Source organism: Astyanax mexicanus, chromosome 4 (genome assembly GCF_023375975.1).
Source record: "Astyanax mexicanus isolate ESR-SI-001 chromosome 4, AstMex3_surface, whole genome shotgun sequence".
NCBI lineage: Eukaryota > Metazoa > Chordata > Actinopteri > Characiformes > Acestrorhamphidae > Astyanax > Astyanax mexicanus.
In genome coordinates this window covers 13,764,064-13,777,540 of record NC_064411.1, presented here as the reverse complement: position 1 = coordinate 13,777,540, position 13,477 = coordinate 13,764,064, and the positions used below count along the sequence as shown (strand labels likewise).

Genomic DNA, 13,477 nt, shown 5'->3' with positions numbered 1-13,477 from the left:
ACCCAGAGAGGAGCTTCTCCAGAACCCAGCTGTGTTTCTATGAAGAGTGACTGGTCCTTCGGGGATCGTCCTACTTTCAGCAGTGAAGATATGACCTCTGAGTGAGTGAAACATCAAAACCCTTTCACTGATTTTTTACTATAATTTACCTTTTTAAAGCATAACACACACACACACACGCACACACACACAGAAGGTCAGTGTGAGATTCTCTGTATGTAATGATCAGTGTAAACAGCTGGGTGTGATGGGAAGCAGGGTTTAGAACAATGAGAGTAAATTACAATATCAGCTACAGGTTAGAGAATTACACACATATATCTATATCTAGGGGTGTACGATACTGATAAAAACAATATCTCAATAACTTTCAGAATTTTTCAGAAAAAAGTATTTTATTGTAATAAACTGCACTTAACAATATATTTAATATTTAATTCCTTGACACAAACAAAAACATTAAATTCATCAGTTCAAATATCGAACAGTGCACGTGTGTGTAAACCATGTGACCTACCAGATATTCTGGAGTAAATAAATGCATCAGTGTGAAATTTGCATAAAAAAGTTATATTTATATTAGTGATATTAATCAAATTAAAATGAACTGTATTAATTGCAACAATGATCTGTGATTTAATCTGTATTTATTTATTTATTTTTAGTGGGAAGGGGACAACAATTGTTGTGTCTGGCAGACTAGATCTAGTCTAGGAGCTAATGTCAGTATAAATTAGAATATTTTAATGTGCTTTAATGGATGAAAGAGTATATAATCCATATTTTAACTTCAACAACCTGGAATGAAGGACCCTGCCATCAGCTGAGTGTGTGTGTGTGTGTGTGTGTGTGTGTGTGTGAGAGAGAGAGAGAGAGAGAGAGAGAGAGAGAGCATGACAGAGAGAAAGATTTCAGCACAATGACAGTGTGTGAACAGTTTGGAGGAAAATGAAGCGTGAACTAAAGTGATTGGCTCGTGCGACAGCACAAGTAACCACGAGCACACTCACGAGACAAACATGTACCAACGTGATGGACTTGTCACCTGCCAGTGTGAGCTCAGAGTTAGCCTATGCTAGCTAGCTCACTGCATGACCATTCTCAATGCACACGTGCAGCAATCTATCCTAAAACATGACCTAGTGAACACGTGCAATAAAGGCGTTTTGATTGTTGTTTTTCCACAGTAATTAGCATACTCGATAACTTCAGCTCACACATCAACAACACAGTAATTAAGATATTATCATAGACAATATGTATCACACACCCCTAATCTATATATAGAGACTGTAGAGGGATATGTTAGTATTGTTACTCTGACCTGGTGTAAGGTTTTCTGTTTCCTGTCTGTCCTCGTGCCTGTGTTGTCCCACGTGACCCGTGCCCCTGTGTTCTGCCTGTGTTTTTCCACTCACCTGTGTTTTGTACTCCGCCCCTTCGTCCCAGGTGTTTCATGTTTCCTGTGTGTGTGCACCTCTATTTAAGGTCCGTGTTCCATTTCCCCGGTGTCGATCCTTGTACGTTTTTACGTCTGTTAGTGGTCCATGTGTTCCCCCGTTTCCTCAGCCTTGTTTTCAGTTTGTTCCATGTTTATTTTGTATTTGTTGTCTGTTTTGTAATAAATCCCCTTTTGTTTGCAATTGCGTCCGCCTCCTCGTCCTCCCTGCACCCCGCACCCTGACAGAAGGATCGACCAAATATGGACGCAGTAAACAAGTGGACCGGCTCCAGGTTGGCGATCCGCCATGCAGCATGCGGGACCCCGGCGTTGGAATCCCCGAGGCCTAAAGGACGCCACAGGCCTCGGGGTAGACGTTCTAAGGGGTCCCGCCAGCCGAAGGAGGATCCCTTTTCCGGGGAGTATTTGCTTGGGGGGGCGCTGCGGGTGTGTGCGGGGAGCCTCGGGACTCGTCTCAGGTTGGGTGAAACCTACGAGTACCCGAGGCTCGTGGAGCGGAAGCCGTGGGACTTCCTCGGTTGCGGTCCCAGCAGCTCCGAGGAGGAAGAGGAGCTCTACCCCGCACCAGCCCGTACTCCATTGCCGTTTCCCCCAGGGGCTGTACTCTACCCGCGCTCGGTGACTTTCCCAGCCGAGATGCCGCGCTCCGAGAATCCCGCGACCGAGACACCACGCTCCGTGAAGCCAGCGGATGAGGCTCCGCGCTCCGAGACCCCCGCGGCTCATCGCTCCCCGAGACTTCGGCGGCCGCGCCGCTCCCCGAGACTACAGCGGCAGCGGCAGCGCCGCTCTCTGAAGCTCCAGCTAAGCTAGCTAGCCTGCTGGCTTCACCGCGCTCCAAGAAGCACGCGCCTCTGGATCAGCGCTGCCCGCGGCTCCCGCCGCCTCTGGATCAGCGCTGCCCGCGGCTCCCGCCGCCTCTGTATCAGCGCTGCCTGCGGCTCCGGCCGCCTCTGACTCTGTGCCCGCGGCTCCGGCCGCCTCTGACTCTGTGCCCGCGGCTCCGGCCGCCTCTGACTCTGTGCTCGCGGCTCCGGCCGCCTCTGGCTCTGTGCCCGCGGCTCCGGCCGTCTCTGGCTCTGTGCCCGCGGCTCCGGCCGCCTATGACTCTGTGCCCGCGGCTCCGGACGCCTATGACTCTATGCCCGCGGCTCCGGCCGCCTCTGACCCAGTTCCCGCGGCCCCGGCTGCCTCTGACCCAGTTCCCGCGGCCCCGGCCGCCTCTGACCCAGTTCCCGCGGCCTCGGCCGCCTCTGACACAGTTCCCGCGGCCCCGGCCGCCTCTGACCCTGTGCCAGCTCCCAGAACATTGTTTGGGCCCAGGCCCCGGGTTTCCAGGCCTGCCCCGAGGCCCCCGGACTTTAATCCCAGTACCATGCCCAGGCTGGCTCCCTGGACTTCCACACAGACTTTAGCCAGTCCTGGGCACTTACCAATGTTTGTACCCCTGTCTCTCCCTGTCCTGGTCCCCGTATCTGTGTCAGTTCCAGTTCCTGTCCCCGGTGGTTTTTCTGTTCCCGTCCCAGTCACTGTATTTGTTTCTGTCCCCGTCACTGTTATGGTCCCTGTTCCCCTGTCCAGTCCTGTCCTGTCTACTCTCCCATACTTGTCCCCTGTCCGCTCCTCTGTCCAGTCTCAGCCCCCTGTCCAGTCTTTTGTCCAGTCCTTGTCCCCTCTCCAGTCTTTTGTCCTGTCCAATGTCCAGACCCCTGTCCAGTCTACGTCTCTGTCCACTGTCCAGCCCTCTGTCCAGTCTTTCGTCCAGTCTCCGTTTACGTCCCCAGTTCAGTCCCAGTCTCAGTCTGTGTCCAGTGTCATGCCCCAGTCTCCTGTCCTGTCCAGTGTCCAGTCCCCAGTACAGCCCTATGTCCAGTGTCTGTCACCTGTCCAGTCTCCGTCTCCCTTTGTGTCCCCTGTCCGGTCCCTGTTCCAGTGTCCGTCCCCGTCTCATGTCCAGTCTCCGTCACCTGTCCAGTTCCCCGTCCAGTCTCCGTCTCATGTCCAGTCTCCGTCACCTGTCCAGTTCCCCGTCCAGTCTCTGTCTCCTGTCCAGTCTACTGTCCAGTTTCCGTTCCCTGCCCAGCCCCACATCCAGTGTCCGTTCCCGGTCCTGCCCCCGTTTCGTGTCCGGTCTCCTGTCCAGTTCTCTGTCCGGTCTCCGTCCTAGTTCTGTCTTGTCTTGTTCTTTGTTTTCCGCCCTCTCCTGACCCGCTCCTGGGGTTTCGTTTTTTTTCGCGCCCCGGGAGTGGCGCGTTAAGGGGGGGGTTATGTAAGGTCCTGGCCCTGTTTCCTGTCTGTCCTCGTGCCTGTGTTGTCCCACGTGACCCGTGCCCCTGTGTTCTGCCTGTGTTTTTCCACTCACCTGTGTTTTGTACTCCGCCCCTTCGTCCCAGGTGTTTCATGTTTCCTGTGTGTGTGCACCTCTATTTAAGGTCCGTGTTCCATTTCCCCGGTGTCGATCCTTGTACGTTTTTACGTCTGTTAGTGGTCCATGTGTTCCCCCGTTTCCTCAGCCTTGTTTTCAGTTTGTTCCATGTTTATTTTGTATTTGTTGTCTGTTTTGTAATAAATCCCCTTTTGTTTGCAATTGCGTCCGCCTCCTCGTCCTCCCTGCACCCCGCACCCTGACACCTGGAGCCGGTGGAAAACTCCTGAATGGGGCGGGGTTGTGACGTGTTGGGTAATGTTAAAAGGCCTGTTGGGATAATTAATTAATTAATTTACTTATTGTACGATAAATTAAAAAATATTATTGATGGTAAACTAAAGCTTATATAAGCTCTGAATCGTTTCTCCTAACTTTACAAAAAATATTCTCCACTCAAAGCTTTATGACACAGAGCACATTAGCGCCATCTGGAGGCGAAACCACCAGTGCTTTATCTGTCTGGTAAAAAAAGAAACATTTTACCAGTTTCATATCCCTAAAAACAGTTTTCCAACATATTAAAAACATGAAATTTATTGCTTATTTAATAGCAGGGAATAAAACTTAATCATCTGTTGTGAATCTATTAAACATCTCAGTTGCTGGGGTGAGTACATACACCCAGGATTCGGCAGAATGTGTTCTAGTACAATACATAGAACAGTAATGTATTCAGAATAAATTAGAATACACTTTAGAACATATTTTATTTTATTACTTTATGCTGGAAAACCTTTTAGATGTTTCCTTTCTAATTAAATTTATGTTGTTGCTGATTGGCACTGTTTATAATTTAATTATATGTGATTATTCTTAATTGTAGACCAAATTAAGCATTGCCTCAGTGGTTTAAAGCAACTGTTTTTACCTGTGCCTTAAAACATTAGATAAAAGGTGACATAATTGCAAAAATCTTTATTTACCTTTATAAATTTTTATTACTAGAAAGTTAAGAAACATTTAAAAAAGTGATGGTTTGGGGCTTCCGGTATGCGGTCGGAGTAGACAGACGTGGGTGCATCGTGCTCCAGCCAAAACTCGTTAATTTCGTACTTTTCAGGAAGGGAGAGAGTTTTAATACAATAAAAGGGAAACCAGGACAGCGAGAAGCTAGCTTTATGAACCGACCATGCCTAAAAATAAGGAGAAAAACGGCCAGACTTCAAAAGCTAACGAGGCACCCTCACTGGCTAATGCTAACTCAACCGAAACACCAAAGCTAACTGGTGCGGAGGTAACACCGACTGATCTCCTGGAAGTCATAAAGGAGCTTAAGTCCGACCTCAAAGGGGACAATGACCAATTAAGAAAGTCTATAGATTCAATACGTCGAGAGATGAGCAGCAAACTAGACAGCCTAACCGAGAAAGTGCAAGGGCTGAAGGAGCAACTGGGGGAGATGGAACACCGCATGGCGCAGGTGGAGAACTGGGCCGCAGAAGTTTCTCGAGTCCTCACGGCTGCTACGCAGAGGGAAGAAAAGATGCAGCGGAAACTCACAGATTTGGAATCGAGGTCTAGGAGGAATAATATCCGCATATTTGGAGTGCCTGAAGGAGAGGAAGGTAGCTCGGTAACACATTTTGTGTCGGAGCTTATAAAGCGTGAATTTCCAGCGACTGCGGAGCTGGAACTAAAAATTCAGCGAGCCCATAGATCCCTCGCTCCCAAACCAGGGTCTGAGGCTCCCCCGCGCCCCCTTATTCTCAACTTTCAGGAGTTCACGACAAAGGAGATCGTGCTAAGGGAGGCTTGGAAGAAAGGGAAAGTGCAACTGGGAAAACGAACGCTGTTTTTCGACCATGATTATGCCGCGGAGATCGTTCAAAAGCGCAGAGAATACAACGGGCTAAAGAAAGCTCTAAAGGAGAAAAACATCCGATTTCAGACACTTACACTAATATGAGAATCCACTGGGATGACGGTACCCAAACCTACAACAGCGCACATGAAGCAGGGCTGGAATTAAGGAGGCGAGGATTTACGGTGGCCGTACCTGAGGCAAGGGAAGAGGTGGACTCGGTTGGGACCCGATTGGAGGAGCTCCTTGGCTGGAAGCGTCAGGATAAGTCCCGGAGGTTAAGACGATCGGCAGCCGCGGAGAGAGCTAAAGAATCGCTCCGGAGATTCTTTAGCTCTCCTACAAAAACAGTTAAGAGAACTTGAAAAGCTATACCAACTTAACCACAGGGAAGAAGTGGCACAACAAATAAAAACAATAAAAGAAACACTGGACCAAAAGGCATGTGAAGAGCTTGAAAAGAATCTGCGATTTACTAAACAAACATTTTATGAATCTGGACCAAAGGCAACAAAAATTCTGGCAAGGCGCCTTAGAACACAAAAAACTAGGAACTTTATTAACAAAATCAAAGACCCCTCTACTAATAAATTAACTTTTGATCCAGAGGACATTCATACAATCTTTAAGAACTATTATAAAACACTATATTCTCCATTGTAATACCTAAATGAAACCGAAATTCAAAACTACTTGCAGAAATTGGACCTCCCAACCATAGACCCTCACTTGAGTGAAGCATTAACCTCCCATATAACAAAGGAAGAATTGGATAAAGCTATTAGTAAACTGAAGACTAATAAAAGTCCAGGGGGTGATGGATACCCAAACGAGTGGTACAAGATTTTTAGGGAGGAAGTTTCACCCCTGCTAGAGTCATTTAATTGGACACTTAAAAAAGCTACCATTCCACCATCTTGGAGGGAGGCGATAATCTCCGTAATCCCTAAGGAAGGTAGAAACAAGGAACTTTGTGAGTCATATCGACCAATTTCTGTGCTTAATGTTGATAATAAACTCTATACTTCAATATTGGCCAAGAGAATGGAAACGCTTCTATTCAACTTGATAAATGAGGATCAGACAGGATTTATAATATACCGTCAAACCCAGGACAATATCAGAAGGACAATTCAAGTTATAGACACAGTCAATAAGCAAAAAATAGCCACGGTCTTAATAAGCCTTGACGCTGAAAAGGCCTTCGATAGAGTGAGCTGGCCCTTTCTGTTTGCAGTTATGGAGAGAATGGGCTTTAGTAGCCAATTCATAAGGAGTATACAAGCCCTTTATAAGGATCCAATAGCTCGAATAAAGATCAATGGCACTCTTTCAACTAGATTCAGTCTCTATAGAGGTACAAGGCAAGGATGCTGCTTAAGCCCCTCACTTTTTGTCCTATTTATTGAGCCATTGGCCCAGGAAATTAGAGAAAACAAGGACATTGAAGGCATAAGGATAGCACAGCAAGAACATAAAATAGGATTATTTGCAGATGATATTATCACTTACATCCAAAACCCGGAATCTTCCCTTCCTAAGCTTTTTACAATTCTTAATGAGTTCGGAGAGAAATCTGGTTATAAACTAAATATTACAAAAACGCAGGTACTTTGTATCAACTACAGTCCAAGTAAATTACTTAAAAAGAAATTAAAGCTAAAATGGGATTTGGATGCAATAAAATATTTAGGAGTTAAGTTGGTTATAGATCTGAAGGGACTTTTTATGGCAAACTACCCAAATCTCAACAGTAACCTAAAAAGAGATCTAGCACAATGGTCATTACTGCCAATGGACTTTAGTTATAGAATAGAAGTGATAAAAATGAACATACTCCCCAGATTGTTATACCTGTTTAGCTCTCTGCCAGTCCAAATCCCAGACTCTCAGTTCACAATCTGGGACAGACAAATATCAAGGTTTATCTGGGCAGGCAAGAGGCCGAGGATTAAATTTAAGACATTGCAGTTGGGGAAAGATCAGGGAGGACTTTCCCTACCGAACCTAAGGGATTATTTCTATTCTGCCCAAATGAGATATATTGTATGCTGGTGTTCCTCAGACTATACTGCTAAGTGGAAACAGATAGAATTGACCCAAAGCAAAGTCAAACCACAGGCCAGACTGGGAGAGAAACAGAGTAGATTTCAGGAGGACGATAACACTACAGTAACAGTAACACTAGCAATATGGACAGAGATAGTACAGAGATACAAGTTGGAGGGAGATTGCAGATTATTCCTTTGGCCCTCATATACTAGCACCTTCAAACCAGGGAAGACGGATCAGACATTCAAAAGATGGACAGAAAAAGGCATAACAGCCATAGGTACTTTGACTGAGGCAAACAACTTTAAGTCATTTGAAAAGGTTAAAAAGGAATTCAAATTAGAAAACAAAGATCTGTTTTGATATCTGCAGTTACGACATTTCTATGATACCCAGGTGAAATCACAATTATTGGACAACTGCAACAAGCTAGTGGAAATGATGTTTCAATCAAACAGATGCCCTCTAGGACTGTTTCTAAACTTTATTCTTGCCTTCAAAGTTGCAATGGGAATAATACATACAATGTAAAAGTTAAATGGGAAAAAGAAATGCAATTGGATATCTCTGAGAGTGACTGGCTTTTGATGTGTAAAACACAACTCACTTCAACCAGCACTAGAAGTTGGAGGGAATTCGGTTGGAAGAATCTACTAAGGTACTTTATTACCCCCTATATCAAAAGTAAACAAACTAAAGTAAACCAGATTTGTTGGAGAGAATGTGGCCATATCAATCCCAATCACCTGCATGTTTTTTGGTCATGTGTGAAATTACAACCACTCTGGTCGGAAGTATTAGAAATAATAGAGGAAGTCCTCCAATATGAAGTTCCGAGAGATCCAAGGATTTTATATCTTGGCCTGATTCCGGAAGGTTCGATTGAAAAAGCGAATGTTTATATCTTTAAAATAATGATTATGGCAGTAAAGAAAGTTATTACAAAGAACTGGTTGAAAAAAAAAGTCACCAAAAATAAAACAATGGATGGAAATAATGGAAGAGATATATAACATGGAAAAAATGACATTCCTTCTGCGTATCCAAAAAAATGCGGCTGAGCAGAGCTGGCAGAAATGGACATCCTACAAGAACTCTAATGCAAAAGACTTATAATTATGGCAACCGTCACCCCACTGTGCATGTTTTCTTTTCTTTTTGTGTGTGCATATTTGTGATTGTACTTTGTAGTTCTTTCTTTTCTTTTCCTTTTGTTTGGTTTCTCTACTTTTGTGATTCCTATGTATCAAAACAAAAAATTGCTTTAAATAAAGAGTAGAAAAAAAAGTGATGGTTTAATTCAGATTTATCTTTTACTTTAATCTGATTTTCTGATATTCTTTATTTTATTAATAATAACATATTTAGTTGAAACAAAAGCTTTTTAGATCAGAACATTGATTCATGTGGATTACAGTATGGATTTTCTTGTTGTCCACAGTAAGAAGAAAAACATTTGCAGGGAAAAACTGGACCACATATTCAAGGTTAGTCCTAAACCATATATTTGATACATACATTTGATACATACATTTCAGTTTAATTTCACTTTAAAATTTTGATCCTATTTATAATTTATTCACCTTCAGTTTATGGAGTATTATAACTGTTATAATGTTAAAGGAGTCTTTGTGCAGTCTTTGATCTCTTTGTGCAGTAAAACATGATAAAAAGTAAGAAAAGCATACCTCCGCTCCCCTACAGCTTTCTGAGATACAGTAATTTGATGTTTTTTGCCCTGCACTCTTTACAACGGCCGCTTTGGGGCATATTTTGACTCGGCAGATAAATCGCTTTTTACACTTTTGTCCAGCTCAAAGTAGCTCCACACCTCCTTAGTAGAATCCGGAACCTTATTAAAAACCAATGTTTACATCCCATGCTGCTAGCCTTCAGCTCCGGGCACCACCATCACGGTACTGATTATAAAAGACATACATACATACATAGACTACACTTAGCCTGCCTCCTGGCGTAGCAGCCGGCTCCAAGTTCATAGGGAAGGTGTGCTATTCAACAAAGGTAAATACTTATTTTTTATCATGTTTTACTACACCTAAAGTCAATTTTACACTGGACTTCTCCTTTAATGCTGATGCTAAATTATGCTACTCAGTAACATAATGTTTAAATCCTTTTACAAACCAGAGCATCCATAACTTCTTTTCTCCTCAGATCAGTGTCATCATCTCTCTCTCTGTACTGTAACAGCTTTACTGATTCTCTGATGTTTGTTCTTAATCAGGAGCTGCAGGAGAAGTTTATCTCTCTAGTGAAGAACAAGCTGAACACATTCAAGAAGCTCCTAAATCCAGATTACCCAGCATGCTCTGAGGGAGAGGTGGAGGATGATCAGAAAGAGGGGGTGCTGAAGGTCACACTGCACATCCTGAGGAGCATGAATGAGACAGACCTCGCCAACACACTAGAGAACAGTAAGAGTTCTGGGTCATGAGAATGGGGAACAACTAGTGCTAATTTATTTCCTCAGAGGAGTTCTGATTTTCAAATTAGAATAATAAGCAATACTGGATTTTGTAATTATAAGATATTGTGTCACAGCATCAAATGTATCCTTAAACCTAACAATTATCTACTGTATCAAAGTTGTTCTACACAGAGGTCTTTCATGAAGATCACAGCTAATTACATTTTCCTTATTCTCTTCCTCTGTAATCAGAATTGGCCCCAGCATGCCAACGAAAGCTCAAATCCAAGCTGAGAGATAAATATCAGATACTTAATGAAGGAATATCGGGACATGTAAAGTCAGCACTTCTGAATGAGAGCTACACAGAGCTCTACATCACAGAGGGAGATGGAGGAGATGTCAATCAGGAACATGAGGTAAAACAGATTGAAGCTGCATTCAGGAAAAGGACAACAGAGGAAAGACCAATCAAATGCAATGACATCTTTAAACCATTACCAGAACAGAACCGACCCATCAGAACAGTTCTGACTAAAGGAGTTGCTGGAATTGGAAAAACAGTCTCTGTGCAGAAGTTCATTCTGGACTGGGCTGAAGGAAAAGTAAATCAGGACATTCTCTTCATATTTCCACTTCCTTTTAGAGAGCTGAATCTGATGAAGGAGAAGAAGCTCAGTCTGGTGAATCTTCTTCAGAGCTTTTTCCCAGAAACACAAGATTTAAAACCAAGACATTATAAGAGCTACAAGATCATGTTCATTTTTGATGGTCTGGATGAGTGTCGACTTCCTCTGGATTTCCATAACAATGAGAACTTGGTGAATATAGAAGAGCAAACCTCAGTGGATGTTCTGGTGACGAACCTCATCAAGGGGAATCTGCTTCCCTCTGCTCTCCTCTGGATCACCTCTCGACCAGCAGCGGCCAATCAGATCCCTCCTGAGTGTGTTGATCAGGTAACAGAAGTGCGGGGTTTCAGTGACCCTCAGAAACAGGAGTACTTCAGTAAGAGGATCAGTGATCAGGACCTGGCCAACAAAGTCTTCACACACATCAGGTCTTCAAGAAGCCTCTACATCATGTGCCACATACCAGTCTTCTGCTGGATTACAGCCACTGTTCTAGAGAGAATGCTGAGTGAAGCTGAGAGTGGAGAAATTCCCAAAACCCTGACGCAGATGTTCACACACTTCCTGATCTTTCAGATCAAACACAAGGACCAGAAGTACAGTGGGAAAAGTGAAACTGATCCTCAGCAGACTAGAACAAGTATCCTGGCTCTGGGGAAACTGGCGTTCCAGCAGCTGGAGAAAGGAAACCTGATCTTCTATGAGGAAGATCTAAGAGAGAGTGGCATTGATTGTAGAGAAGTGTCTGTGTACTCAGGAGTGTGTACCCAGATCTTCAGGGAGGAACATGAGCTGCACCTGGGGAAGGTCTTCAGCTTTGTACATCTGAGCGTTCAGGAGTTTCTTGCTGCTTTATATGCATTTCTCAACAGAAAAATCCCAAAAGAACAATCCACTGAACAACAAACCAGTAAACTCTTCAAGTTTTTCAGTAAGTCAACAATGACTGACTTCCTCAGCAGTGCCATAGACAGAGCCTTACAGAGTGAGAGTGGACACCTGGACCTGTTCCTTCGTTTCCTTCTGGGTCTCTCACTGGAGTCTAATCAGACTCTATTAGGAGTGTTGCTGACCCCAACAGAGAGGATCTATCACAGCAATGAGGAAACAGTCCAATACATCAAGGAGAGGATTGAGGAGAACTCATCTCCCGAGAAATCCATCAATCTGTTCCACTGTCTGAATGAACTGAATGATCATACTCTAGTGCAGGAAGTGCAGAAATACCTGAGTGGAGGTGGTGAGCATCGTCTTCACCAGGCCAGCCTCTCTCCTGCTCAGTGGTCAGCTCTGGCATTTGTGTTGGTGAACTCAGAAGAAGAGCTGGAGGAGTTTAACCTCAGTAAATATCATCCATCAGAAGAGTGTCTTCTGAGGCTGCTGCCAGTAGTTAAAATATCCAGAAGAGCCATGTGAGTATTTTTATTTAGGCCTTCACACAGTTTTTAATCAACTGCTGATGTGTAGAATCAGTTTCCATTCAATCACTGGTAGATTCACATTATTCACATTGTCACATATAAGCATGTATTATCCTTTGTGTGTAATAATAGTTAAACCATCATTTTAATGTTAACAGTACATGAAGTTTCTGTCTTAGACTGATTAAATACAATCTTTGAAAAAGGTTTTGGGCAAGTTATATGTTTTTGTTTAAATAAATGCACATCTCTTGCAGATCCACTCTAAAGTAGCACTGGGTGATTTGACTAAAAAATCATATCTCAATATGCTTTGGAGAAATGATGATTAGATACAACATAACAATTTCATATAGAACATACATTTTAAGTGTCTGGATTTATTTCTTACATATATATGTGGGAGAAGGTGTAATGTTTTTCCAGAGTGGAAAATAGAATAAATTCACATACTCCAAAAAGCCTTGCTCGTTCTCTGTTTTAATAAACGTTTTCTTTTCTATTTTAACTCATTATAATCTGTCCCAGGTGAACTGTATGCCCATGCTGATCACCAGCTCTTTAGACAGACAATACATTTCACAGTTTAATTCTATTTTCTATTCTTTGTCAATACATTCAAGTATGCTTGTTTGGGTTTATTGTAAAATCATTCGTTTATTCTTGATTTTTAGACTAGCTTCATGTGACCTTAGAGTAAAGACGTGTGAAAATCTGGAATCAGTTTTAAACCTAGAAAACTCCTCCCTGAAAGAGCTGGACCTCAGTAACAACGACCTGCAGGATTCAGGAGTGGAGCTGCTCTCTGCTGGACTGAAGAGTTCACAATGTAAACTGCAGATTCTCAGGTCAGTGTTTCAAGTTATCACAGACCAAAATAACAAACAAGACAACAAATAAAACCGTAATTAATTAAAGAAACTAAATTACACAGAAGGATGTGCAAGGTTAGTCTGAACAGGATATTCTTTCCAGGTTCGCAAAGGGGAGGAGCCCTGAACAACTCTCCCTGCTCAGACTTTTCCATGCCCTTTAATTTGTCATGAAACTGCATCTACAGACTAAATACAAAAAGAGTAATTGTACTCTTTTATGCTCATTTCCTTTTTTCTTTTAACTTTTATGTATGTGTGTATGTATGTATGTATGTATGATAGGAAATGTAAAATGTCGGCATCAAAAAAGACATACAACATAGTTCATACATGAGCTAAAAGCACCACATATATGTTGTTACTTGCAGAAAAAAAATG

General features: G+C 43.2%; 1 protein-coding gene across 33 annotated transcripts in view; it reads left to right on the top strand.

Annotated features, from left to right (window-relative positions):
* The window catches only part of LOC111188496 (NACHT, LRR and PYD domains-containing protein 12), a 233,180-nt gene that overhangs the window by 57,898 nt on the left and 161,805 nt on the right, over window positions 1-13,477 (top strand). For 27 of the 33 annotated variants that reach the window (XM_049476952.1, XM_049476956.1, XM_049476946.1 and 24 more), the window contains 2 exons: window positions 10,424-12,215; window positions 12,899-13,072. In XM_049476952.1, the coding sequence (XP_049332909.1) occupies window positions 10,424-12,215; window positions 12,899-13,072 (1,966 nt within the window). Of the gene's footprint in view, window positions 1-9,184; window positions 9,231-9,988; window positions 10,179-10,423; window positions 12,216-12,898; window positions 13,073-13,477 lie in introns of all 33 variants that reach the window. The other 6 variants (XM_049476957.1, XM_049476955.1, XM_049476951.1 and 3 more) reach the window with 3 other exon arrangements.